Here is a 24,330-nt window from a genome sequence, read left to right on the forward strand (position 1 = left end):
GTTGCAGAGCCAGGACAAACTAAAAAATAAGGTGCGAGATTGGTTACATTATGCTCAAATTCAAGAGGTTTTCAAAATGGATAAAAAAGTTGGTTTCCAGGTGGAAAAGTCGAAACTAGAGACAGAATTGTTAGAACCAAAGACAAAGCTGTTATCTAGAATGTATAACTTGCTGCTTATGTGGAACTTACAGGATGAGACAGTTAAATCTGCTATGATTAAATGGGCACAGGATGTTGGACACAACATTATGTTTGAAGACTGGGAAAGGTTATGGAACACCGGAATGAAATTCACGGCAAGTACGGCCTTGAAGGAAAACATTATGAAAATGATATACCGGTGGTACATGACCCCAGTCAAGTTAGCTAAGATACACCACCTGTCTGACAATAAATGTTGGAAGTGTAAGGAAGCAGAGGGGACTTTCTTTCACCTCTGGTGGACATGCCCAAGGGTTAAGGCTTTCTGGGAAATGATTTATAATGAGTTGAAAAAGATATTTAGGTATACCTTTCCCAAGAAACCAGAGGCCTTCCTGTTGGGCATGGTAGACCAGAAAGTGTCAAAGAAGGACAGAACTTTGTTTATGTATGCTAGTACAGCAGCAAGAATACTTATCGCAAAGAACTGGAAGACACAAGATTTACCCACGCTGGAGGAATGGCAGACGCAGTTGATGGACTACATGGAGATAGCTGAACTGACCGGCAGAATCCGAGATTTGGATGTAGAAACAACTGAGGTGGACTGGAAAAAGTTTAAAGACTACTTGCAAAAGTATTATAAACTGTATGAATCTTAAGATTGTGCATGATTTCGAAATGATACGCTTTAGCAATTATGATTAAGTAAATAGTAAACTAAGTGATAAAAGAGAAAAGGAGATAATATGAACTGAACATGTTACGTTTATTTTAAAGGTATAAAAACTGTGACACAATATATTGAATTTAGATACATAACATGTAAAAGTTACAATAAGGTATGACATAAGGTAACAAATTGCTGACATTGTTAATATAAAGAACGCAGAATCGGAAGGGGTGGGGAAGTCCAAATTGGGATTTTTGTTAAAAAAAAAAAAAAATGGTTTCTTGTAAATTCCTTATTTGCTTGCAATGTATAAAAGTTGGAAAGAAACGTAATAAAAAAATATTATAAAAAAAAAAAATAAGCTTGACATAGCAGCACAATAACACCCACACTCTCTGTCTCTTGCTTGTACTCCTGAGACATATTTTAAACATAGCCAGGTTTGCATAAAAAGACACGCTGGGTGTTTTTGTCTAGGAAATACAAATCAAGCCTGAAAAACAGAAGTATAGATAATGGGCCTTCACTATGTTTTTAATGCTTACATCGCTAAGGCCTTTCTTTTCTTTTTAAAACACCTTTATCAATTTAAGAAATGACTATCCCCATCCTTTGTCAGCAGGGTGGGTCACAACAAATACATACATTCTTGAATGTTACATTGAAACTGGGATTCTATCTGCTTGATATCAGGGTTCTAGGCTTGTGTGCTCCTTATCTGTTTCGTCCCCTGTAGGTAGAAGGCTCCTTTTACCAGTCTTTCCATTCAACAGACATAATTTATTGTGTTATACCTTGTTAAACCTTCACTTTTTGCTTTTCTATGATCCAGTTTGAACATCATGGCAAACTATAGATAATGGTTTTCCATGATGGTATAGAAGACTCCCGCTTTTCTCTTCCCCTCTAGCCCAGTACCCCAGGACCCACGTTTAACCCAAATATTCATTTGGGGACCCATTTCTTAATCTTTTACCACATATCTGCATGGTGTTAGTGCTCCTGTCACAATCCACCTTGGATTAGTCCATGACCCACTACTAGATTTCCAACCTATCAGATGAAGACCCGTTCTCTAGCCAACGGGAGCAGCAAAGCACGATCCCTGGTTTCATGTTATGTTCTAACTAGGAATCATGATTTGTTTTTACTTCAAACATTTTTTTAAAAAAAAGATATACCGTATACCCCGCTTTCACCACATCTGGGTCTAAAAGTGCCAAGGTTTATTCTTGGCTCATGACTTGGGGCAAAATAAATCATAATTCCTAGTAATGTGGAGCCAAACATCTTAGTTTGTTGCTCCTGCTGGCTAGAGGAAAGGAATGAAGCAGGAGCCTTCTATAAAATCATGGAAAACCTAATAACTGTGGCTTACTTACCATGATGTACAAACATTGCTTTTGTCTTTCAGCTAATAGTCATCTTACCACATTAAGAGTTTTGCTGTTACATTTCTGAACCTTCTACTTTTCTCTTCTTCCAACATCTATTTCTTCTCTCCTATAATTCTTTCCTCGTCATTTAGCCTTTTTGTTTCTTTCCTTGTGTTCACATTTCTACTTGTGATGTTGAGTGTTTGGCCACCCACTGGATCATACCAGAAGCCTTGTCTTTGTCTCTAGCTTGGAGCTGAGGCAGGTTCCTGAAGTTCCACAGTTTCATTTCATAGACAACAAAATGAAAGGTTTAGATAATGATGCCGTCTTGAGTTTTTACTGCAGGGTCTGCACATGCAAACATCTTTTACTAGCCTTGTATGCCGAATGAGGGACAAGCACTTGAGGGTAAATTGGTCCTTTTGTCACTGAGTAAGCATGAGTCAGAAGACCTTGCACAAAATAGATCCTTAAATAAACAAATTATGTACGGCAGCAAAACTGCTAGAATTCAAATTATTGCAAGACTCTAGAATTCTACAGTAGTTCTAAGAGCAGTTGTAAGATGGTCTCCTACTGGATATGTACTCACATCCTTAATGGGGAGGGAACGCTTTTGCAAGCTAATATCAGCTTAGCTGCTGTTGTAGTAATGCCAACCTGTATGACGAAACACCGTTAGGAATTTCTCCTCCTTCTCAAACCATCTGGAGATCACAGTGGCTTTCCTACTGCTGAGCTGACATTGGAGCCTAACAGTGTCTTGCGTGAGCCCAGCTCATTCTTCTCTAGTAAGTGTGTCCAGTAGGTGATGAAATCTCTAGTTTTTGGCAGCAAGACAGTTACCAAGCAGGCAGCCTTCACATTAGATCATGTTCATTGAAGAAGGAACTGACAAGAGTTTATAATAGCCATCTAGTTCACAGATGGAGTTTAATTTTGTGGCTGAAGTACATTCTTGAATGCGTATGCAAAATGGCCCCTTCTAAAATATGTAGAACAAAACCCTGGGTTGGATCCAGTGAAGTCACTGAGGGAGTGAACAACTTCAGCTTGCACAGCAGAATTTCCCCTCACCCACTGCACCCCCCAAAATCTGATTGGGGTTCCCCAATACATTGGGGAACCAATGTGGTGTAGTGGTTAAGAGCGGTAGATTCGTAATCTGGTGAACTGGGTTTGTGTCTCCGCTCCTCCACATGCAGCTGCTGGGTGACCTTGGGCCAGTCACACTTCTCTGAAGTCTCTCAGCCCCACTCACCTCACAGTGTTTGTTTTGGGGGAGGAAGGGAAAGGAGAATGTTAGCCGCTTTGAGGCTCCTTTGGTTAGTGATAAAGCGGGATATCAAATCCAAACTCTTCTTCTTCTCTTCTTGCAAGTTCTTCCACTCATACAATGACTCGGTTAGATTCAACCACCTGAAAGTCACTTCTGCAGTCCTCTCCCGTTTCAAGGACCCTTGTGTCCGAGAGTGTTTAACAAAGGCATGAGTATCAAGCATAAAGCCAGTCTTGAAAAGGATGGTCATATTCCCTTGTCATGGGATGTCTGTAGGTGGAGTGCTTTTGTGAACTCCCACAAATGCATGCATTGAAAAAGGGCATGAATTGCCAGGGATTTGGGCATGTTGGGGAGGAAATGAAAGAGAAACTTGTAGTTCTTGAAGCAAACCTGGCTATGTAGGTATGGATACTGCAACCTGGACTGGCATATTTCCAGCTTTATGGAGCCTGGTCATCCAAAGCAGCAAGTATGTGGAAATGTTCTGGGAAGCATTGACCTCTTATTTTTTATCTGCCTGGTTTTACCCAGTACACATCTGCTTTTCATTAGAATTATGAACTCTACATTTGGGACTGACATCGTCTCATAAGCTGTAGAGTTTTAGTACTGTGAGCATCCAGAAGAGTTGATGCTTTTGCAAAAATTTTGAACTGAAAAACCTGTTTTGTGCATTAAATCTAGTATGCTTTGGTGGGAGAACTCCAATTACTAATAACAAGCCTTCCTTTGAAATGACAGATCTAAGGATAACAATTATCTTCAAAGAAGCTTCCTGTCTTATAAAGAAGAAATATCAGAATAAAACAGGCTGCAGTGTTAAATCTAGCATTTGAATGGTTTTAACACTAAAATTTAATTTCCTGTCCTGTGTTATCTGCTTAGTTAATTAAATCTGAAAACTTGTAAGACTGATGCAATAAATTACTGAGCAGCAGTGACTCATCTCCAGGCGGTTAAGTGCTGCTTTCTCAAGGTGCTGGTCCTCCAGTATTGAACTGTTGCACTTCAGTGGATCTGTGTTAAAGCTGACTTTATCTCTTGTCTATGAAAATATATTGCCAAACTTTCTACTGTGTTGTTAGCAGCCCCTTGTGATTTTATAATGCTTGGCATTTTATTTAATTTTTCACCCAGTAAATCTAGCATTTAGTGAAATTTCCCTTTCAGCAGGCAGTAACAGACTTTGGAACACACACAAATAAATTGTTTGTTCCTCTTCCTCAACTGAAAGGCTTTGGAGAGCTCTAGTGCAAAGTTAGTTACACCAAGACTGCAATCCTGCTACTGCTTGCTTCCATTCTAACAGTACTAGGAGAGTATATTGGGACCATTTTGTTAGTGTTGCAATCCGAGTTTCAGTTTCCAACATAAGAATATTTTCATTAGTGGTATTCTGAAGTGCCCTATACCAGCCTATGCAAATCTGGTCAATCCTCATATTTGAAACAGGAATAAGTCCAGTAATGGATGAACGCAGACGTGAAGCTGCAGCAGTGAGACGGAGGAAACAAGGGAGACCTTCTGATTTTGCTACATCTACTCGGACAACAAGGATAGAAGGTATAACTTAACTGGGGTGAGAAAATTTTGACTCGTGTATCTACTGCTTAAAAACTCTCATTAAGGTTCAGTTTACAGATACGGCACATAGGGGTTTCATGCTTTCCTTTTTCAAATAAATTATGCTGAAATTGTGTCTGGCCCAAGCTAACTTGATGGGTGCCTAGGGGTTTGAACTGACTGTTAACACATGATTTTACCAGCAAGTTTGCTCAGTGTCCAGACTATGGTCTGTCGAGTGTATGTATTTCTAGAATAGCTACTATGTAGAGAAGCATGAGGGGTGATCTTTACATGGAATGGGGCATTGCCTCTTCCACCACCACCCCATGATAAATATCCCTTCTGCTTAATCTCAAAACTGCCTCCCCACCCCTTTTTTAAAAAAATAGTTTCTGTTACCATTGGGGGAAGGTTTAAGAAATGCTTTGCTGTGGAAACCATCTTTGTTAAAGGGATTCTTTATATCGTGGTTCAACTATGTACAGTATATAATTTCTGTGTTAGGACATAGCAGGAAGCCATTAACTATGGTTTAGCAAATGGCGAATTCCTGGGGTGGGCTTACGGTATCAGTCTCTTAAGATCAAATAGCTTGCTTACAGTGACCAGCAAAAACTTCCCAGGCAACAACTGTGCTAGTTTGTTGCTGCAACAGAAGGTGCTAAGGCATCTAATGAAGTCAACAAGCCCCATGTTGATGGAATGGGTCCACTGTACAATGGGAGTCAGCCAGTGTTGAACCTTGCTGTGGTGCAAGCACAAAAGCATACCCTGTAATAAATTTGTTTTCCAATTAAGATGCCACAGTACTTTTTGCTGTGTTGAAAAAAGCCAACATTGGCTTTGTAAACCTTTTGTTTGACTTGCACCAAGTAAGTTCAGTGATAGAATGTGGAAAATCTAAATGCCCTTTTCATGTTTCTTTTCTTTTTTTCAGTTTCAACAGCAATAAAGGAGCCGGCTCGTACGAACGCGGGGGGACTTTGCCCAGTCCGTTCAGAAGACAGCTCTTCAGAAGGGTCCTCATCTAGTCAAAAAGATATTCAAGAGTCAAATGTGACTGATTTAAGCCTTTCGGATGAAAGAGTGACCCAAATAGAGAGCATACTTGATCTCTGGAGTGGAAGTCTTAAGGTATTTAACTTTGCATTAATTATAAAATCATCTTGCAGATAGCTTTGTCCTTTGCAACATTTTGAATATTTAGTGACAAAATGTGCATGGGAAATGCATGGTGAGTGCTTTGGCCAAGTAAAACAAAGTGTTGTTTTCAAAAGGCTCTAAGTCAAATCCTGTACTGTTCGCAGGGCCTTGACCTACCTGAGCAGTACTGAGCCACATGGCTCAGGTGGCAGATTGGGAGGGGTGTGGCTCATGTTCCTCCCCATATGCCACTACCATGGCTACTCCTCCCCACCGGCCACCACTGCTGCCTGTCCACCCAAGCCCCTCTTCATGGCATTGATCTTGCCAGTCCTGCTACCGCTAACACAGTGGCAATGCAAGGTAAGCTGGAAGCAAGAAGAGATGGTGCGGTCTGCCCACCTCAGCTTGCGCCAGCCCTGGGAACAAAATCCCCAGTTCTAGAAATGTTTCCTTCTATCACTGCTTCTGCGGGGTTTTATAAGATTAAAGAACCAACCTTGACAGAGTGGCATTTGAACACATCTTTTGTGTGTAAAAAATGATCTTTTGATCTCAAAAGTTAGTCATGTCAAAAAGGTTGTTCGAAAAGGAAAACGACTGAGAATCTGTGCGTAATAAACCCCAACGAAAGATACACTGCACTGTTTTTTTAAATAGCAAAACAGCTTCAGAAGCAGCAAATTTAGACTGTAGGAGTAGGTGGGGGCAGGACTTTTTGCTTACCCATTGTTTCGCTTCTCTAAGACACCCAGCCCCAGCTGTTCTTCCCCAGTGGAGCTTCACATGCAAATAGACAAGAGGGCTCCGCTGCTCTAAATTCTTTTTCTTCTAATATTGCTTTTCTGCTACTGCTTCTTTTTTTGAAGTGCTATAGTCTCAGTGGCTGTGCCTCATGTCTACTTAGAGGAAGGTTAGTCAATATGATACCCTCCTGATGTTGTTGGCTACAGTTCCCATCATCCACTTGATCACTGGCCAGCCAGCTGGGGCTGATGGGAGTAGTATTCCCAAACGGCACACATTGACGTCCGCTGAGATAGAGCCTAAGGCTGCAAGTCCCTCTGAAAGAGAAAACAGCCTGGACTGCAGATTAGAAACCAAATTCCCTCCACTTGGAACTCTGAACAACAGCTGTCAAAATATAATTACACTCCTGCCTTCTTAAGATTGGATTACCTGAGTGAAACGTATATGGAAAAATTGGCATTTGAATGAGCCATTTGCATTGGACTCGCATATCAAAGCAAGTAAAAAAACAAAACCATCTGCCTTGTGTTTCTGTGCTACTGGGCTCTTGTGGTCCAATGTTCTAATTTAACTGCTCTCCAGAGAAGGCCCTGCATAGGTTCTATGGATTCATGAATTTAGATGTTCAAAGCTGACACCTAAATGTGAGCCAGTCATTTGATTGATTGTTCCATACTGCTTTTATATTGCTGTGCATCACCCTGATATTTTGTGGAAAGGCAGTATATAGATACTTTCATAAACAATAAATAAATGTCATGTACCAGAGAGCCTGAATGTGTGTTGTGGCATGTGAAAAAGATGTGCTGTCTTCTTTCTGCTCGTACATACTTCTTAATGCAGCATTAATATCGGTTAACTTTTCTGTGGAATGTGGAACTACTTTCTATAATAGCAGTGATACATTTCATTGTATGTGTTTGGTGGGCTAGGGTTCGTTCAATTTCTTCACTAAACTTCCCCCTTTAATTCTTCAGACCAATGTTCTGACTGAACTGAGGAAATGGAAGCTTCATTTCATTGAACATCACACGCTAGAACTGAGACAAGAAAGAGAAAAACATGCAGCCCATGTGAGACAATTGACCAATCAGATGGAGAACCTGAAGGAACTGCTGCATACATATGAGATTTCAATAGGGAGAAAAGATGAGGTAACACTTTTTGCTAATTTATTGTAATAATTCCTACAGTGTTGCAAATTAGCTGCTGGGCTAAGTTCAAGGTGCTGGTTTGGGTGCATAAAGCCCTATACAGCTTGGAACTAGGAACCTGAAAGATCGCATTGCCCCTTCTATACCCAGTCAATCACTCTGTAGGTGAGGGTCTCCTGTGGATACCATCCTATTATCTTTATTCATTCCTTCATATCCTGCCTTTCCCCCAGAACTAGGACTCAAGACAGCTCACAAACACTAAAACAAATACAGTCGTACCTCGGAAGCTTCTGCAGCCAATCGGAAGCCGCGGAAGCCTCGACAGACGTTCGGCTTAAAAAAATAGTTCACAAACAGGAATAGTCACTTCCGGGTTTGCAACGTTCAGGAGCCAAAACGTTCGGGAACTAAGCTGTTTGACTTCCAAGGTACAACTGTACAGATAAATCACGCATAGCTAAAAACATATAAAAGGTTATCATTAAAAAGAAACTATGTGAAAAACCCCTATTAAAATGCAGGTAGAAAACATGCATGCTCACACTGAAACAGCAACAGTACAGCACACTATCAAGAGCCCTTTCCTTAAGAGCAATCAGTTCCCCAAAACCTGCTGGAATAAAACAGTCTACACCAGGCAGCGGAAGGACAACAAGCCTGTGCGCAGATTCATGTGAGAGAATATGGTCCTTCAGATTGCCTAGACCTGAGCCATATAGGGCTTTATAGGTGATAAGCTGCACTTTGAATTGTGCCCAGAAACAGACTGGTAGCCATTGGAGCTGTTGCAACAAGGGAGTTGTGTGCTTCTATCAGGTCTGTTCCGCCCAATGTAGGATTCAGCCCTTGAGTGTTGTGGCACCTTCCCTTCAATATTATACAGGCACAGTCTCAGCCCCTACTGAAGACCTTCCTCTTTCAACCAGCCTTTTGAGCTGAGATCTTTCTTGGTCTGCCTCTATATTGGAATTGATTTTAAGATGTTTTATCATTTGTTTGACACCTTGGCCTCCTTTGGGAAGAAGAGTAGGGTAGAAATTTAATTAATTAATTAATTAATTAATAAGGAAAGATTTACCTGCAAGCTGAATCCCTTTTTCCTCCTTGGCTGCTGAGATGATTCCTAACACCAAACCATTATGTCTTGATCAGTTAATGTATCTCTGGGTTGCCAGCCATTTTCTTACTACTTGCTTATGCCACCATTGAATGGTGATTGGCGTTGGGTGAGATGCCTGCTATGAAAGGGAACTGCAGGTAGTGCTTTAATGGCACTGTCTGTCAGATATTTTTTGATCAATTTAAGTAAATTACTGTGTAAGGTAAAGGTAAAGGGACCCCTGACCATTAGGTCCAGTTGTGGCCGACTCTGGGATTGCGGCGCTCATCTCGCTTTATTGGCCAAGGGAGCCGGCGTACAGCTTCCGGGGCATGTGGCCAGCATGATGAAGCCGCTTCTGGTGAACCAGAGCAGCGCACGGAAATGCCGTTTACCTTCCCACCGAAGCAGTACCTATTTATCTATTTGCACTTTGATGTGCTTTCAAGCTGCTAGGTTGGAAGGAGCAGGGACCGAGCAACGGGAGCTCACCCCATTGTGGGGATTCGAACCGCCGACCTTCTGATCGGCAAATCCTAGGCTCCGTGGTTTAACCCACAGCACCACCCGCGTCCCTAAAAATTACTGTGTAGCAGCTGATAAATGTCCTCTATGCATTTTTCCCATTTTCTTCACTTTGCTTTGTTTAGATAATTGCCAATTTGACACATGCAATTGAGAAACAAAAGGACAGAATAGAGCTAATGAAGAAATTCTCAAAGTGGCGCCTTCAGCATTTCATGGGCAAACAAGATGCCAGACATGAGGTAAACATGAATGTTGATAGTTGAATTTCTAAGGATTAGAACTCTTGCAGGGCTTGTCGATGAAGAATGTCTTGATTCTTTTAAACAAACAAACAAAATCCTTCCTTTAAAGTAAGATGAATAAAAAAACGGAACAAATCTGCAGTTTTCAGTCTGTCTTCTTGGAAACTGGTGCCCTCTTTTCCTTGAAGAAACTAACTGAGCTATCGACAGGTGGGGCAATGCAAAGGTAACATCTTGCACTGAAAAGATTATGCTTGGATCTTGTTCCAATGAGACAATATGCATGGAAAAATTAAAAGGTATTTCATTAACCCTTTTTGCTACTCAGTAGCAACTAAGCATCTTTGTCTGAATTCTAACATGACTTAACACCAGCACATCCACTAGCCCAGCACTTGTTAGGCAACGCTGTGGGTTAAATATGGCAATATATATCCCAAAAACCTCTATCTTGCTTTTACTGCACTAGAAGAATGCTGGAGTGATTTAATCACAGCTTAGCCAGAGCAGATGAAAACCTGTTTTGTGCCCTGTTGACATAAGGCAGCTGACTAATGAATAGGAATTGCAGACCTGACACTGATTTTCACTCCTTCTCTAGATGTACACAAATAGACTGGCTGATCGGTTATATGAAATGGGTTTATTGAAGAAAGCTTGGGCAACTTGGCGCTCTCGCATCCATGTAAAATGGAAAGAAACTGTGGAAAGGGCTTGTCAATCAAGTGCTGAATCTGTACGTGTTTCGCTATCCAATACCTATGAAAGTCAACTTCAAGAGGTAAGGAAATTTCTAAAGGACTATTTTCCTGATGAACCAATCTAAAAAGGCATAATTTCTCCGGTGGAGCAGGAAGCAGTGTTTGCCCATACAGTGAAAGTATTTTAACTATGAGGGTTTACTATTTATTTTTAAGCCTTTGTTATAGTAAGCAGTATTGAGGCCATAATAAAGTAAAACAGAAACTGGTCCTAGCTTTGGATTTTGTTATGGCTTCTGGTGCTTTATTTTGTTCAAAAGCAGATCTGATGAGACTGAGGAATTTAGCTTCAAGTGAGTTGTAGTAATTAAGTGTGCTGAGATTTCATGACATCCAAGTAGTAAAGGAAAAGTTGAGTGATCAGCCTGAAAATCAGAGAGGCTGTAAGGAATGTAAGAGAGACTTTGCTACCACAGAAGCATATATTCAGGGAGTTGAAGCATGCAGGAACTCATGCAGATTACTGCAATTTGGTGAGGTTGGATCTTACCAGAAAATGTTTCAGTGAACAGCAAGGAGGGTTTTAGACAAAGGAAAATACAAACCATAGGTTGGATCAGTGCACAGAACAACATGCAGCTGGGAGAACAACTGAAAGAGAGAATGGGGATTAAATCTTCAAAGGTAAAACTTTGTTTAGATTGGGTTATATAATCATAATTTTGAGATTCCTGCATTGCAGGGGGTTGGACTAGGTGATCCTCGGGGTCCCTTCCAATTATATAGTTCTGTGATTCAGATGGTACCTTCCTGCTCTTCAGGCATGCTTGTTGGGACATCCAACAGGTAGAGGTAATGCTTTAAAATCCCAATACGTATGGGCCTGAGCTGTGGTTATGATGACCCCATGGTTTATCTGGACCTATAATTTGGGTTTATATGTAACACTGAATGTCTCTACATACATTTGTCTTTTCAGATATTCTACTTAAATGTTGCACCCATGTGTATCAGAGGTGGGAAGGGCCTTGCTCCTCTGTGTACACATGGGAACACAATTGGGAGGAGTGTTGCCCAGTATCACAGTATGAAATTAGTTTTTTTAATATAGTAAGTTGTTTCACCAGTCCTTTGGTATATGATACACAGAATGGATACCAGGTTTCTTCTGAATCATTACTCTTCTGCCATCAGGTGCAAGTGAAATTGTAATTTACTTTCCACACTGTTGGGAGCATCACACTTTTTCTATGTGTGCATTCTGTAGTACACACTCGTGGCTGTGATTTAGCTGTTATGGGTGTCAAAGGGAATGTCCAATTCACCTTGAAGATAAGCACACATTCACTATAGGCTTTGTGGTCAAATGCTCGAAATAAACAGCTATTTGCTGTGTTGAAATGTTGTTAGTCATTCCAGGCAGTGTCCTAATTTCACAGCTTTTAACACCAGCCTTGAAATGACAATTCAGAGCAAGGTAGTCTGCCCCTATATTGCTTGCCTATAGCCATCCCTCCCACCCCTGTCTCCATGCCACTTCTGTGCTATCAAGTTGCCTCTTCCAGCTATTTATTTTTATTTTTTTTAAATAATATTTTATTAAGTTTAACAATAGAAAAATAGGACAATAAGAACACAAAAAAATATAAAACACAACAATACAAACTTTCACAATACATAAAATACAAACATTTAACAAGATAAAAAAAGAACAATCAACACACACAAAATAGAATAAGAAAAACACAAATCACTCTTTTCTAATTATTCATCTTCAATTAACTTATTTTCCTGACTTCCTCACGCCTCCCTTTTTTATATCCCTTTTTAACAATTAGTTCAACAAATTCGTATCCTACTACTTTATCCTTATATATTTTACCTCCCAGATTTCAAATTTTTATCTCTTATTACTAGAACCCCTTCATTTTATTTCAATGTCATCAGCATTCATACATTTTACAATACTTCTGTAAATAAATTTTAAATTTCATCCAATCTTCTTCCACCAACTCTTCTCCCTGGTCTCGGATCCTGCCAGTCATCTCAGCCATTTCCATATAGTCGATTACTTGCATCTGCCATTCTTCCAAGGTGGGTAATTCTTGTGTCTTCCAATACTTTGCAATAAGTATTCTTGCTGCTGCTGTAGCATACATAAAAAAAGTTCTATCCTTCTTTGGCACCAATTGGCCGACTATGCCCAGGAGAAAGGCCTCTAGTTTCTTCACGAAAGTATACTTAAATACCTTTTTCATTTCATTATAAATCATCTCCCAGAAAGCCTTAATCCTCGGGCACGTCCACCAAAGGTGAAAGAATGTACCTTCAATTTCTTTACATTTCCAACATTTATTATCGGGCAAATGGTATATTTTTGCAAGCTTGACTGGGGTCATGTACCACCTATACATCATTTTCATAATATTCTCTTAGGGCATTACATGCCGTAAATTTAATCCCAGTGGTCCACAACTGCTCCCAGTCGGCAAACAAAATATTATGACCAATATCTTGTGCCCATTTAATCATAGCAGATTTTACCGTTTCTTCCTCAGTACTCCATTTCAACAGCAAATTATACATTCTTGATAATATCTTAGCATTGGGTTCTAACAATTCTGTTTCCAACTTTGATTTTTCCACCTGGAAACCAATTTTTTTATCTTGATTATAAACCTCTCTTATTTGAAAATAATGTAACCAGTCTCGCACCTTCCCTTTGAGCTTCTCATAACTCTGCAATTTCAGCTTGTCACCTTCCTGTTCCAAAATTTCACAATACTTTGGCCATTTTGCCTCCATATTAAGTTTTTTCATAGCTTTCGCTTCCATAGGTGATAACTACCTTGGGGTTTTGTTCTCCAAAAAGTCTTTATATCTTGTCCAGACATTAAATAGTGCTTTCCTGACAATATGGTTTTCTCTTCCAGCTATTTAAAGCTGCACCTGGCAATGTGAGTTGCACTCCAGTCCTCACTGCAGTTTCCGAGCATTAGCCTATTTTAAGTCTCTAATGGTGGTGGTGATATAGTTCTCCCATTTCCTTTTTGCCACAAAGGGGCCAGTACCCTGCAGTATATATACCTAATCTCAATATCTCTCAAGACTTTCTGTAAGAGAAATGGCCCCAAAATACACTTGTTAGAAATGTTTTGTTTCCTTGCTAGTTAAATATTGCACTGGAGAAGTCGAAATCTGAGCTCATGGAAATGCAGAACAAAAGACATGATTATGAAGATGCTATGAAGAAGGCCTTCATGCGTGGAGTCTGTGCATTGAATCTGGAAGCAATGACTATATTTCAGGGCAAAGAGTTCAAATTTGACCATGGTGAGTATTACAAGGAAAGCAAATACTACCAGCTAGCATCATCATGCCAATGGATAACTTGTGCATTTGTTCTAATTTCAGTTTCTCAGGAAAATTAAGTTGATTATCCAGTCATACTGGAGGATAAACGGTTGAATCAAAACTGCAACACTGCATCAGTTCAGTTGTTTATTATTGGAGGGCAGTGAAGAGAATGGGAAAGCCCATGCAGAGAGAAGCTCCATGTTTATATTTGATTATTGGGGCATAAATGTGTAAACAGTTTGGTCCTTAAAGAATCAATTCTCTAACAAAATGATCCTGTCTTAACAGCCCATAAATTCTGTTTTCCGCTTTCCTTTCCACTATATGACCACTTCCTTCTTGCCTCCTTGAAATGCATTTGCAAAAAGCAGTTACTCTGTTGCTTCCCTCTCACCCACCCCTGGTTATTCCAAAGGAATTATTGTTTGTAAAAGACTGAGCTGTACTTCTAGAAGAAACAATTGTTAAGATGCAGTGTTTGCACGTTTAAATCATCTTAACCTGGTAGTGTGGATATAAAAAAAGTACTATCAGGGGACATGATGATATCTAGGGCCTTCAAAAAGCCTGCAGCCACCAAATCAAGCCCCCTCCCTTTCTGTTATCCCACCCGCCATCGGCAAGGAAAATGAAGATCCGAGGGAGGTAGGGCCTGAGACACACCTTTGAAAGAGTGACTAGTGACTGGGTGCATTGAAGGGTCTGGAGCAGGTATGGAAAATCTCTTTTTCAGTCAAGGGCCACGTTCCCACGCAGGAGTCCTTTTGGAGAGGGGTGGGTCACATGGCAGTGGTAGGCAGAGGCAAAAGCAGATGGATCAGTAACTGTCTCTCTTAACTTATTTCCATTAGGCTACACTCTAGCTATGGAAAAGTCAGATGTTTCTACCCACACACGTCTCCCACTGTGCATCTAGGCTGCCAAGAGGCATCTTCACCATTCAAAGACACATTCTAGCCAGGCAAAACCTCTCAAGGAGGCCTTGTAGCAGGACTAGTGGGGAGTGTGTCTTGGAGAAGGAACTACTGAGAGTCCTGAGGGCCTGATGCAGAAGCTTAGAGGGCCAGATTTGGCCCCCAGGTCTAAAGACTGTTTTGCCACCCACTGTCCCCAAAAGAATTATGAACAGACTAATCACGAGCCTAGAGTTGGTTCCTAATGTTAATCCTCAGATTCTCAAAATGTGTCAGCTTCTCCTTTCCTTGGTTTAACAGAGCATATACACAACCCCTGATTACAATGTTAATGTAAAAGAGGCAAGGCTCATCTGTTCCTGTGTCATCTGACAGCTGCTTGACAAATTTGAGATGGTTGCTGATGACCCGAATGGGTTGGGTAACGTCTCTCTCTTCACGTGACAGATATACATTCCTCCTCCTGCTGCTTCTTGTTGCTAGATTTCCTTAAATAAAGGAGGTTGCCGTTTTCTTTTCAAGGACCGTCATCAGAATACAGTCATATCTCGGCTCCCGAATGATAAAAACCGGAAGTGAGTGTTCCGGTTTTTGAACTTTATTTTGGAAGCCAAGCATCCAGTGTGGCTTCCGCTTTTGTTTCCGGCTTGCCTGCACAGCTGGAAACCAATTGGAAGCCGCACCTTGGTTTCCGAATGTTTCGGAAGTCGAACAGACTTCCGGAACAAATTCCGTTCGACTTCCAAGGTACGACTGTAGTACAAATGTCTAAATAATTGAAATAATTATTTTTAAATCTGATGTACCTAGCTTGCCACAGGGTGTCACTCTAGTCCTAGAAAAAGCTTTATGGCAGGAGTAACCGGAAACATTGCGTGTGTCTGCAGACACTTTCCAAGGTCCTCACCGGTGCTGTTTCATTTTTATGTGTCCCTTTGTCTCATGACTGCTTTATATATTAGCATTGGCCATAGAGTGACTTTGTTTCTTGCCACATCTGTTTTCCCTCTGTTGATATTGGCAAGTGTATACAGCAAGCAGGAAAGTCCAACAGCTCATACTACTTGCAAATGAATTTACTTGTGGGAAGGCATGCAAGTTTGACACTTCATTGGTGAAGCTTGGAAAGGACAATGCTCTCTTATTCCAGATATTCTGAGGAATGGGGGGGGGGGGGACTTAATTTCCCTGGGTAGTATGGTTTTGAATTGAGCTTCTAAATAGAAGGCACAACATAACACGAGGTGTCGCTGTTTGTGGAAATATTTCTGAGGAAGAATAGCTGGTTGCACGTCCTTGAACAAGAGCAACTGTATTTAATCTTCCATAATATCTTAGTTCCATTTCCAGTGATTAAAGGCACAGTTGGCAACAACTGATGGCCTTTTGATCCTGCTGGGTTCTGGAATAAGTTAGTCTGTAAAGTATATTTCCAATAGGTATGATGGCTCTTGCATTAATGTGTGTGTCACTGAGCAAAACTCTTTTACTTCCTTAAATTTAAAGAAAAGTTTCTGTCCCTCCCTTCTAGTGCCCATGCACCACTTAAGAGTTGCTTACAACAATTTAATATGTTTGTATTGTGATTTTAAATTGCAAAGAATAAAACAAGGAGAATACATAAAATATGCAATATAAAAAATCCAGTTAAAAGCAACGGGGACAGAGATCACAGGTAAAAGAAAAGAAGAGAAACCTAGCTTAACAGGCAAAAGGTTCCTTGCTTGCCCCTTTTGTTGGGAATTCTCTCAATAATTCTTGCATACCACTGCCTCTCTCTTCGTTGAAAACCCTCATCACAAAACCCTCATTTTTGAAGCATCAACCATGTGAGATCATCATAGAACTATAGAGTTTGAAGGGACCCTATCTAGTCCAACCCCCTGCAATGCAGGAATTCTGCCCACTGCTGTCCCTGGGTGGGCTCGAACCACCAACCTTCTGGTTAACCAGACACCCAAGCCCATTGTGCCACAGAGCCCTTGCTCTTAATTCTTCACACACACCCCTCAAACTAAGCCTAACTATGTATAACTACATATTTATCTAGATTCAGGTAGGTAGCAGTGTTGGTCTGACGTAGACGAAATAAAATAAAAATAAAAATTGTTCAGTAGCACCTTTATAGACCAACTAAGTGCATGCACACGAAAGCAGATACCAGAACAAACTTAGTTGGTCTATAAGGTGCTACTGGACAATATATATATATATTTTTAAAAATTATTTCGACTACATATTTATCTAAAAATATATATTCCACCTTTTGGCCAAATCTGTTCGGAAGGCAGTTTTACAGTCCTTGAAAACAATTAACTACTGCATTAAAGAAATACAAAATGTACTTCACAATATAAAAGCAGTGCTACAAACAGGAATGAGCAAACAATATACTTGGTAGCAGAAGGGAAAGGTAGGGGAAATTAAAATGTTAGTTTGATATGCCATAAAAAGTTACAGCTTGGTTGTTGAGGGAGTTCTATAATCGGGGTGCCACAATTGAAAAGACACTGCCCTGTGATTTTTGCCAACCTGATGGGGATGGTACCAAGAAAGGCTTGCACATTTTCTTTCCCTTTGCTTATTTCTGTACTTTCCCCTTTGTTCAGCTGGTTTGCAACTATCACGGAGACCACTTAGAAAAGCATTTACCAATTGTGACGGCTTATAGCTTTTAGCAATAAAGATTTCATTCATTCAACTATCACGGGGAAAGGATCTGGGTTTTTTAATGTATCGAAGTTGCTCAGTAAATTGCCAAATTTATATAGATAACAAATGACCAGCCTCTGTCTTAGAAGATCCTTCATCACACAGTTTTGTTGACAACGGGTGCTAAACTGGAGTAAATACACTGATCTCTTTTTGCTGTGTCTCTAAATTGGATAGCACATATTAACCAGTGTATTTAGTTTTTGAAATCTTCATACAGCTATATGGCTTCTGTTGAATTCAGTACAAAATGCAAAAATAAATAAATCACAATTTGTGATTTAACTCTTTCTATGCAATTCAGTTCTGAATGTTTGCATGCAATTTGTTTATAGTGGTTGAGCTATCAGATAGAACAGAACCTGGTGCTGGCACTGGTAGTTCTGGTGGTCCTACAGCAAAGCTTCCTACATCTCACTTTGATCGGCATTTACCCCCATCCTCCTCCTTGCCACCACCGCCGCCACCACCACCACCTCCTCCTCCTTCCACTCCTCGTCCTCTAACTGCGGCTCCAGGCTCTGCTCCTGTAGAGGATCTGGTAAGTAAGGAAATGCAATCTATAACTTTGTGCAGGAGCAAACTCCCAGTTTCAGTAATTCTAGATGTGTTTAAAATTTGGTGGACAAGATTGGGAAAAGATCAGGAAAAAAATCAGTTAGGATGGGTTATGTTAAGGTTATGCTGGTGATATAGGGCTAGTCTCCTACAAAACAGATTAATACATTATGGAGATAATTTGGGCTGGGAAATTGGAGATACAGAACTTTTAATTGGACGTTTGCAACTTTCTCTCATTGCTTTGCAGTTTTCTTCTCACCACGGCCATGCAGTCACCTCCCAAACCAGATTAGACTCAACTGCTATGGTATTGGCCTCTGGTGCTGCTACAGGGTCAGGCGTTGTGTCCATTCCAAAACTGGTAAACAAACCATATTATTAACAACACAATGTACACTTTGAATGTATGCTTTATATTTGTATGCTTTATTTTTGACTTTCTTAAGTAATATTTTATTCTGGATTGTTTTATTTGATGTTTTAAAGTAGGTTGTTAACTGCTTTGAGATTTTTTTCTTAAAAATACAAAGCGGTATAGAAATGAAATGAATTATTATTAGTAGTAGCATTTATTATCACTAGATATGCCTACTTGGAAGTAAGTTCCGTTGAGTTCAGTGGAATTGGGGGATGAAATTCAGCAATATGAAAATACCCAGTGGCGGGCAAGAGAGGTGTGCCCTATTGCTAGGGCAATCTGCCCAGCCCTCTTTTTAGTCCTGTGTAGTGTCTGCCACACAGCAAAACAGTATGTGCCCTGTTGAGGCAGCACGGCTGCCTTTGAAATAAATTTGGCTCCAGACTCATGTAAACTGACAGTGAAACGTTGAAGTCATCAACTCTGGTTGGCTTTGCCACACCATGGCATCATGCTTCCTAGATGAGAGCAGATATTCTGGGGACCAAGCTGCAGGGTAATAGTGTTTTTTGATGCACATAGCTGGTAAATGGTATCTAACTGCAAAAAACACTATGTACTACTCCCTGTGTAATTAGGATTTGTGTGTTGTCTGTCATAGTCCTCGGGTCGAGTTGTAACTTCAGCACAACAGAAGGCTGGAAGGACAATCACTGCTAGAATCTTCGGCCGGCCTGATTTTGCACTAAAGAATCGGATTTGTAGTAACCTAGACGTGTTGGGCGTTTCTCCTCCCATGAATTCTGTTGTTGTGGAAAAACATCATCCAGTCACTAAAGTAAGTCATGTAAAGTTTAAGTAATGTGTGCCTTTTACCTTTTTTTCTTCTGTGATTTAAGTTTGTATTTCCTGTGTCGGTTTGAAATATCAAGTACAAAACGTAGCTAGAGTGATCCAGTACACAAGCATAGATTATTTTAAGTTTTATATGGGAAGCAATAATATCCCTCTGTTTGTAGACACCTGAGTTCTCTTGATTTGGAAGCAAAAGGGGCCACTTTCAAATAATAGTGGTTGTTACATAATTCGGGGAATACCCCAGGTACTCGGAAGTATGATTCTGTATATTAAAAGTAAAGGTGGGGATAAAAAAACACCTGGTAAGGGCTTGGCATGCTGACAATGAACAATTGTTTTTTCATTGCTCTTCAGTAATGGCATTTCTGATCTCGGTATAATTTACTTCTAACCCTTCTGTCAAGAGAGAGTGGCATGATCCACCCATTTCAATCTAAGCTATACTTTGCATCTAGTGCCTTCCCTGCCCCACACACCATATGCTTGTTTTGAGAACTATTCCTCTTATATTTGTGGTAATTCGAAGTAGCTGTTTCCTGTCTCTACTAAAAGCTAGAGGCAGGACTAGAATCTGATTGTTAACTGCTAGAGGTGACCATATGTTTGTTTGGTGTCTGGTCTGATTAGTACACCAGCAGTATTATGAGCAATTGTCCTGGGACATTACAGTCCCTCCATACCTGTCCTGAAATCTTGTTGAACTCATACATACTCCCATTACACCAGCTGTGTTTTTACTATACTTAATCCTTCACCATGGACAGCAATCAGTCAGTCATGTTCTTGCATGATCAAGAGGTGATCCATAATGGTTCTGGTGAACATCTTAAGCCTTGTTTCCACAAGCAGCAAGAAGGTGGGAAGCCTCTTCCAAACTGCAGGTGGGGGCTTGCATGTTGGAATGCTCCACAAAACTAGCATTTATAATGTTAGTATGTCAAGAAGGCTAGGACTATTCTCTTTATATCTTGTTTGCTCTGCACAGCAAATTCTTGTTTTATAGGAGAATGAGCAGTTACATGAGCCCACTCCTGCAACTGAAGCTGTTAGAGCCCAGAAAGAGGTTTTTCATCTCATTTGCTGCTGAACTAAAGACTGAGTCAGTTTCTGTTGCATCCTGCAAGCTTATCACTCTACAGGGGCTTTTTTCGAGTAGGACTAAACTATGGTTCTATGTTACATGCAAAGTTCTTAGGCTTGTGTGCCCCACCACCACTCCCCTGTTCTGGTATAGCCACAAGGAGATGTTTGGGAGGGGAGGGCACAAGGAAGTCCATAAGCCTGAAGCTTGTGCATATACCATTGCACCATAGTTTAGCAGTATGCATAAACCAGGCCGTTGGGTTATGCTTTTCAGCAGAACAAGCAGAGAATTGGGAAAAGATGGAGGAAGAAGTCCAAATGAGAAAGATATTCAATGTAAGGCCTTGAAACTGTAGGAAACCTTGACAAAGTTTGTTGGTTCTGAGATACCGAATGCCTTTTTTGCCATAACTGATAAGAGACTTTGAATAAACTCTGAAGTTTTCAAAGGTGATTCTTAATTCCTTTTGGAGCTTCATGTTTGTTCTCTATCCTTTTCACCCTACTCCTTACCTTTCAGTACGTCGAAAGGTCCAGATGCCACTTGGACTCATGTTTTTTTCTCCTGCCAGTTTCCTTAAACTACAGCTTGTAGCAAAGGTCATCTAAAGCTTTTTGAAAGCAATGTTTCTTGTCAATCACTATGTATGTTTTTGCGTTTAAGTGGACACATATAGGCCAGGACCCAAGGCTATAAGAACAGGCTTGACTGTACTATTGTGCTACTTTCCCTAATGACAATCTGTCAGTCAGGCTGCTTGTCTGAGAAGACAACAGGAGAGGAACATAACTCCCATTTCTGCTGGAATCATTACTTTTTTTGCAACTTTTTCACTGAAGAGACTGTAAATCTTGAATACAAAGAAAGAATATGTGAGGGAACCTAGCTTACCTACTGTAGAATACATGAGGGATGTTTGACTTGAAATGTGAGAGTTCAAAAATTTTCAGTGCTTTTTGATGGGGAGTTTGTGAACAGGTGTGATGCATAATCTGCGCAGCTGCAAATCAGAAAATTCCTGGCTTGAATTTCTCCTTGACTATGTGCTCTCCGGGTAGTGTTATTATTAATTTGTCCATTTATTAGATTTCTTACCTTTTCTCATAATGGCCCACATTATGGAATACACAATTATGAAAACAGCTACAGCCATAAAACAAGAAGGGGATAGCTCCATTTTTGAAACAATAAAAAACAATTCCATATGTTAAAATAGTTAAAAATAGCTCCAATACAGATGCAGACTGGGATAAAATAAAAGCATATGGATAGAGGAATATCTTCAGGAGGCACTGAAAATACCATGGAGTTGCCATCCATCTAATGTGTAAAAGGTTGCCGCTGCCACATTAACAGTTTCTGCAGAGAGCAGTGATGTTAGGCATATGAGGCCCTAGAGAATCCACATTCTCCCAAAGTGACTTACATCAGTAATAATAATAATAATAATAATAATAATAATAATAATAATATGGGCATGGGCCAGGATCAGACGCAGTATATTTCTAAATGCCAGTTGTTGTGGAGTGAGAAAAATGCTGCTGAGTTCATGCCCTGCATATGAGTTTGCCTCAGGCATCTGGTTGGCCACTGAGAATGGAATACGGGACTAAATAGGCTTCTGCAGTCTGACCCAGGAGGGCTCTTCTTCATTCTTAAAGCTTTTAAGTTGCTAGGTAGGACATTTGACTTTCCAGTTTACAGAGAACAAATAGAAAAGTTACTAGTTGAGCAGTTGCTTCACTTTTTATTTGATGACCTATGGGAAACATATTTTTTTTTAATGGAAGTATTTTCTAAAGTCTCTTTGAGTATCTGGTTTACCTTGCTAATGTTACGGGTTTGTTTGAGATCATGAGATGGGAAAGGAAAAATAACTGCTTTTTTCTTGTATGTTTCAGCAAACCATACCTCAAGCTACTGCTGCTAAATATCCTCGAACTTTGCACCAATTTTCTAACGCTATCAGTGCGAGGCCTTCAGGACACAGTGCGAAATCTCACTCCCAGACCCACAGCAACGTCCAGTCAATAAAGGTGGTTGACTAGGTTTACAGGTTAAAATGCTTGTATTTTACCTTGAACACATGGAGGCAAATATTCTAGGTTACAGTTTAAAATGCTCCCTGATGTTTATACCCCAAGGATGCATCATGTTTTTTCCTTTCACTAATAATAATAAATATGTAAAAATGTTTTGAGGCTTAAATATGAAGCGCCTGAGTTAGTGCAATGTAGTTCTTTGTAACTGCAAATAAGGTCTACTTGAAATTCTTATTTTCTTAACTATTTTATTAATGATTATTTAATGTTTTTAATAAAAAGGATAAACTGAACTCTGTATATTTTAAGAAGCACGAGTATTTCTACTACTTAAACATCAATAGTGCCTTACATATATCTTTTATTATTCTGAAGCCCTAAACTGTTGTTGTACCAATCAGACTTGAAATTCGGGGGGGGGGATGTTCCTCCATAATTTTTGCTGACACCAAATGAGAAAACAGGGCAAAATACAATATGAAATAGGTTTCTTTGCCATGAGTAGTAGTACATTTATATACATAATTTGAGTGAAAATGAATGCTTTTATAGAGAAGTAACGTCCCAGTCCTTTGTTTTCATGATAGCAACGTTTTGGTTCCCCCCAATTGTAAAAAGTGGCATCTGCAGTGCCACTTTTAAAGGTCTCATAATGCATTCTTTCATGATGAATTTGAGTTTTATCAGTTCCACTGGGCCAAGGCCGTTTACGGCGTTAAAGGTAAGCACCGACACTTTGAATTGTGCTCGGAAACGTACTAAGAGCCAATGCAGATCTCTCAGGACCGGTGTTATGTGGTCCCGGCGGCCACTCCTAGTCACCAGTCTAGCTGCCGCATTCTGGATTAGTTGCAGTTTCTGAGTCACCTTCAAAGGTAGACCCACATAGTCTAGCGCATTGCAGTAGTCCAAGTGGAAGATGACTAGAGCATGCACCACTCTGGCGATGCATTCTTCCCTGTATGTGTACTCGGTTTCACACTTTTATGATAAAGACACAAAATGGAACAACTCCAGTTGTTTGACACCAGCTTCCATCAGTCCTGACTCTTGGCCATGGCAGATAAGAACTAGTTCAATAATAGTAATAATAATTCATGCCACCCATGTGACTGTAACCTAGTTTGACCATGGTTATTTATTTAGACACCACCCTTGCATATAAAATAGCCATATGGTATACACAAAATTTTACAGGTTCAATAAAATAGAAAATACCTTGAAAGCAATACAAAATATTAATAAAATGATGGTCTCATCTCGAAAGAAAAATGGTTGGAGAGCTAAATAGGCCTCTTGCCATAAAAACATTTTCAAGAAACACCTGAAAATTAGTAGCTGAGAGTATTTCACAAAACTGGACTGGCGACACTAAATGCCTGAGTTCTAGGAGGACAAGAAATTGTTCTCCTCCAGGTGATCTCTGGGCAGGCTGGGATATTCTTGGCCCAGGATCCAAAGAGGCTTTTGTGGACATCTAGGGCACTGCATGCAGAGGCCCTGCCAATTTCCCTTCCCCATGCTGACTGCCACTTCAAGGAACAGCATTTTGGAAAACCACAGGAGGTTGCAGTGAGACAAGGATGGTTGCAAAAGCTTGGGTAGGTACAGCTCTTTCAGCCCTAATACACAATTTGTATAATTTTGTACCATCACACCATTCTGGAAAAAGATTTTTTTGGTTTCCAGGTGTCTACTTGCAGAAATAAGAGGGAGGAAACTTTAAATTTTAGGAGGAAAAAATTATGCTGAAAAACACTTTATACTGAAGGAACATCAGT

The 24,330-nt window shown here is 40.2% G+C and overlaps 1 protein-coding gene and 1 long non-coding RNA gene across 11 annotated transcripts in view; one reads left to right on the top strand and one right to left on the bottom strand.

Moving 5' to 3' along the window:
- The window catches only part of POC5 (POC5 centriolar protein), a 34,327-nt gene extending 11,485 nt beyond the window's left edge, over nt 1-22,842 (top strand). For 9 of the 10 annotated variants that reach the window (XM_053407796.1, XM_053407797.1, XM_053407799.1 and 6 more), the window contains 10 exons: nt 4,930-5,040; nt 5,981-6,177; nt 7,914-8,090; nt 9,843-9,959; nt 10,564-10,743; nt 13,834-13,996; nt 17,982-18,187; nt 18,455-18,568; nt 19,227-19,403; nt 22,409-22,842. In XM_053407796.1, the coding sequence (XP_053263771.1) occupies nt 4,930-5,040; nt 5,981-6,177; nt 7,914-8,090; nt 9,843-9,959; nt 10,564-10,743; nt 13,834-13,996; nt 17,982-18,187; nt 18,455-18,568; nt 19,227-19,403; nt 22,409-22,555 (1,589 nt within the window). In that variant the 3' untranslated portion in view covers nt 22,556-22,842. The remainder of the gene's footprint in view (nt 1-4,929; nt 5,041-5,980; nt 6,178-7,913; nt 8,091-9,842; nt 9,960-10,563; nt 10,744-13,833; nt 13,997-17,981; nt 18,188-18,454; nt 18,569-19,226; nt 19,404-22,408) is intronic. The other variant, XM_053407801.1, reaches the window with a different exon arrangement.
- Nucleotides 1,217-2,680, bottom strand: LOC128423072 (uncharacterized). The gene is made up of 2 exons (XR_008332661.1): nt 2,247-2,680; nt 1,217-1,309 (listed from the first exon to the last, which is right to left on the bottom strand). It is a non-coding gene; the product is annotated as an uncharacterized LOC128423072 (long non-coding RNA).
- Nucleotides 22,843-24,330: the final 1,488 nt, after the last annotated feature.

Source organism: Podarcis raffonei, chromosome 11 (genome assembly GCF_027172205.1).
Source record: "Podarcis raffonei isolate rPodRaf1 chromosome 11, rPodRaf1.pri, whole genome shotgun sequence".
Classification (NCBI taxonomy): Eukaryota; Metazoa; Chordata; class Lepidosauria; order Squamata; family Lacertidae; genus Podarcis; species Podarcis raffonei.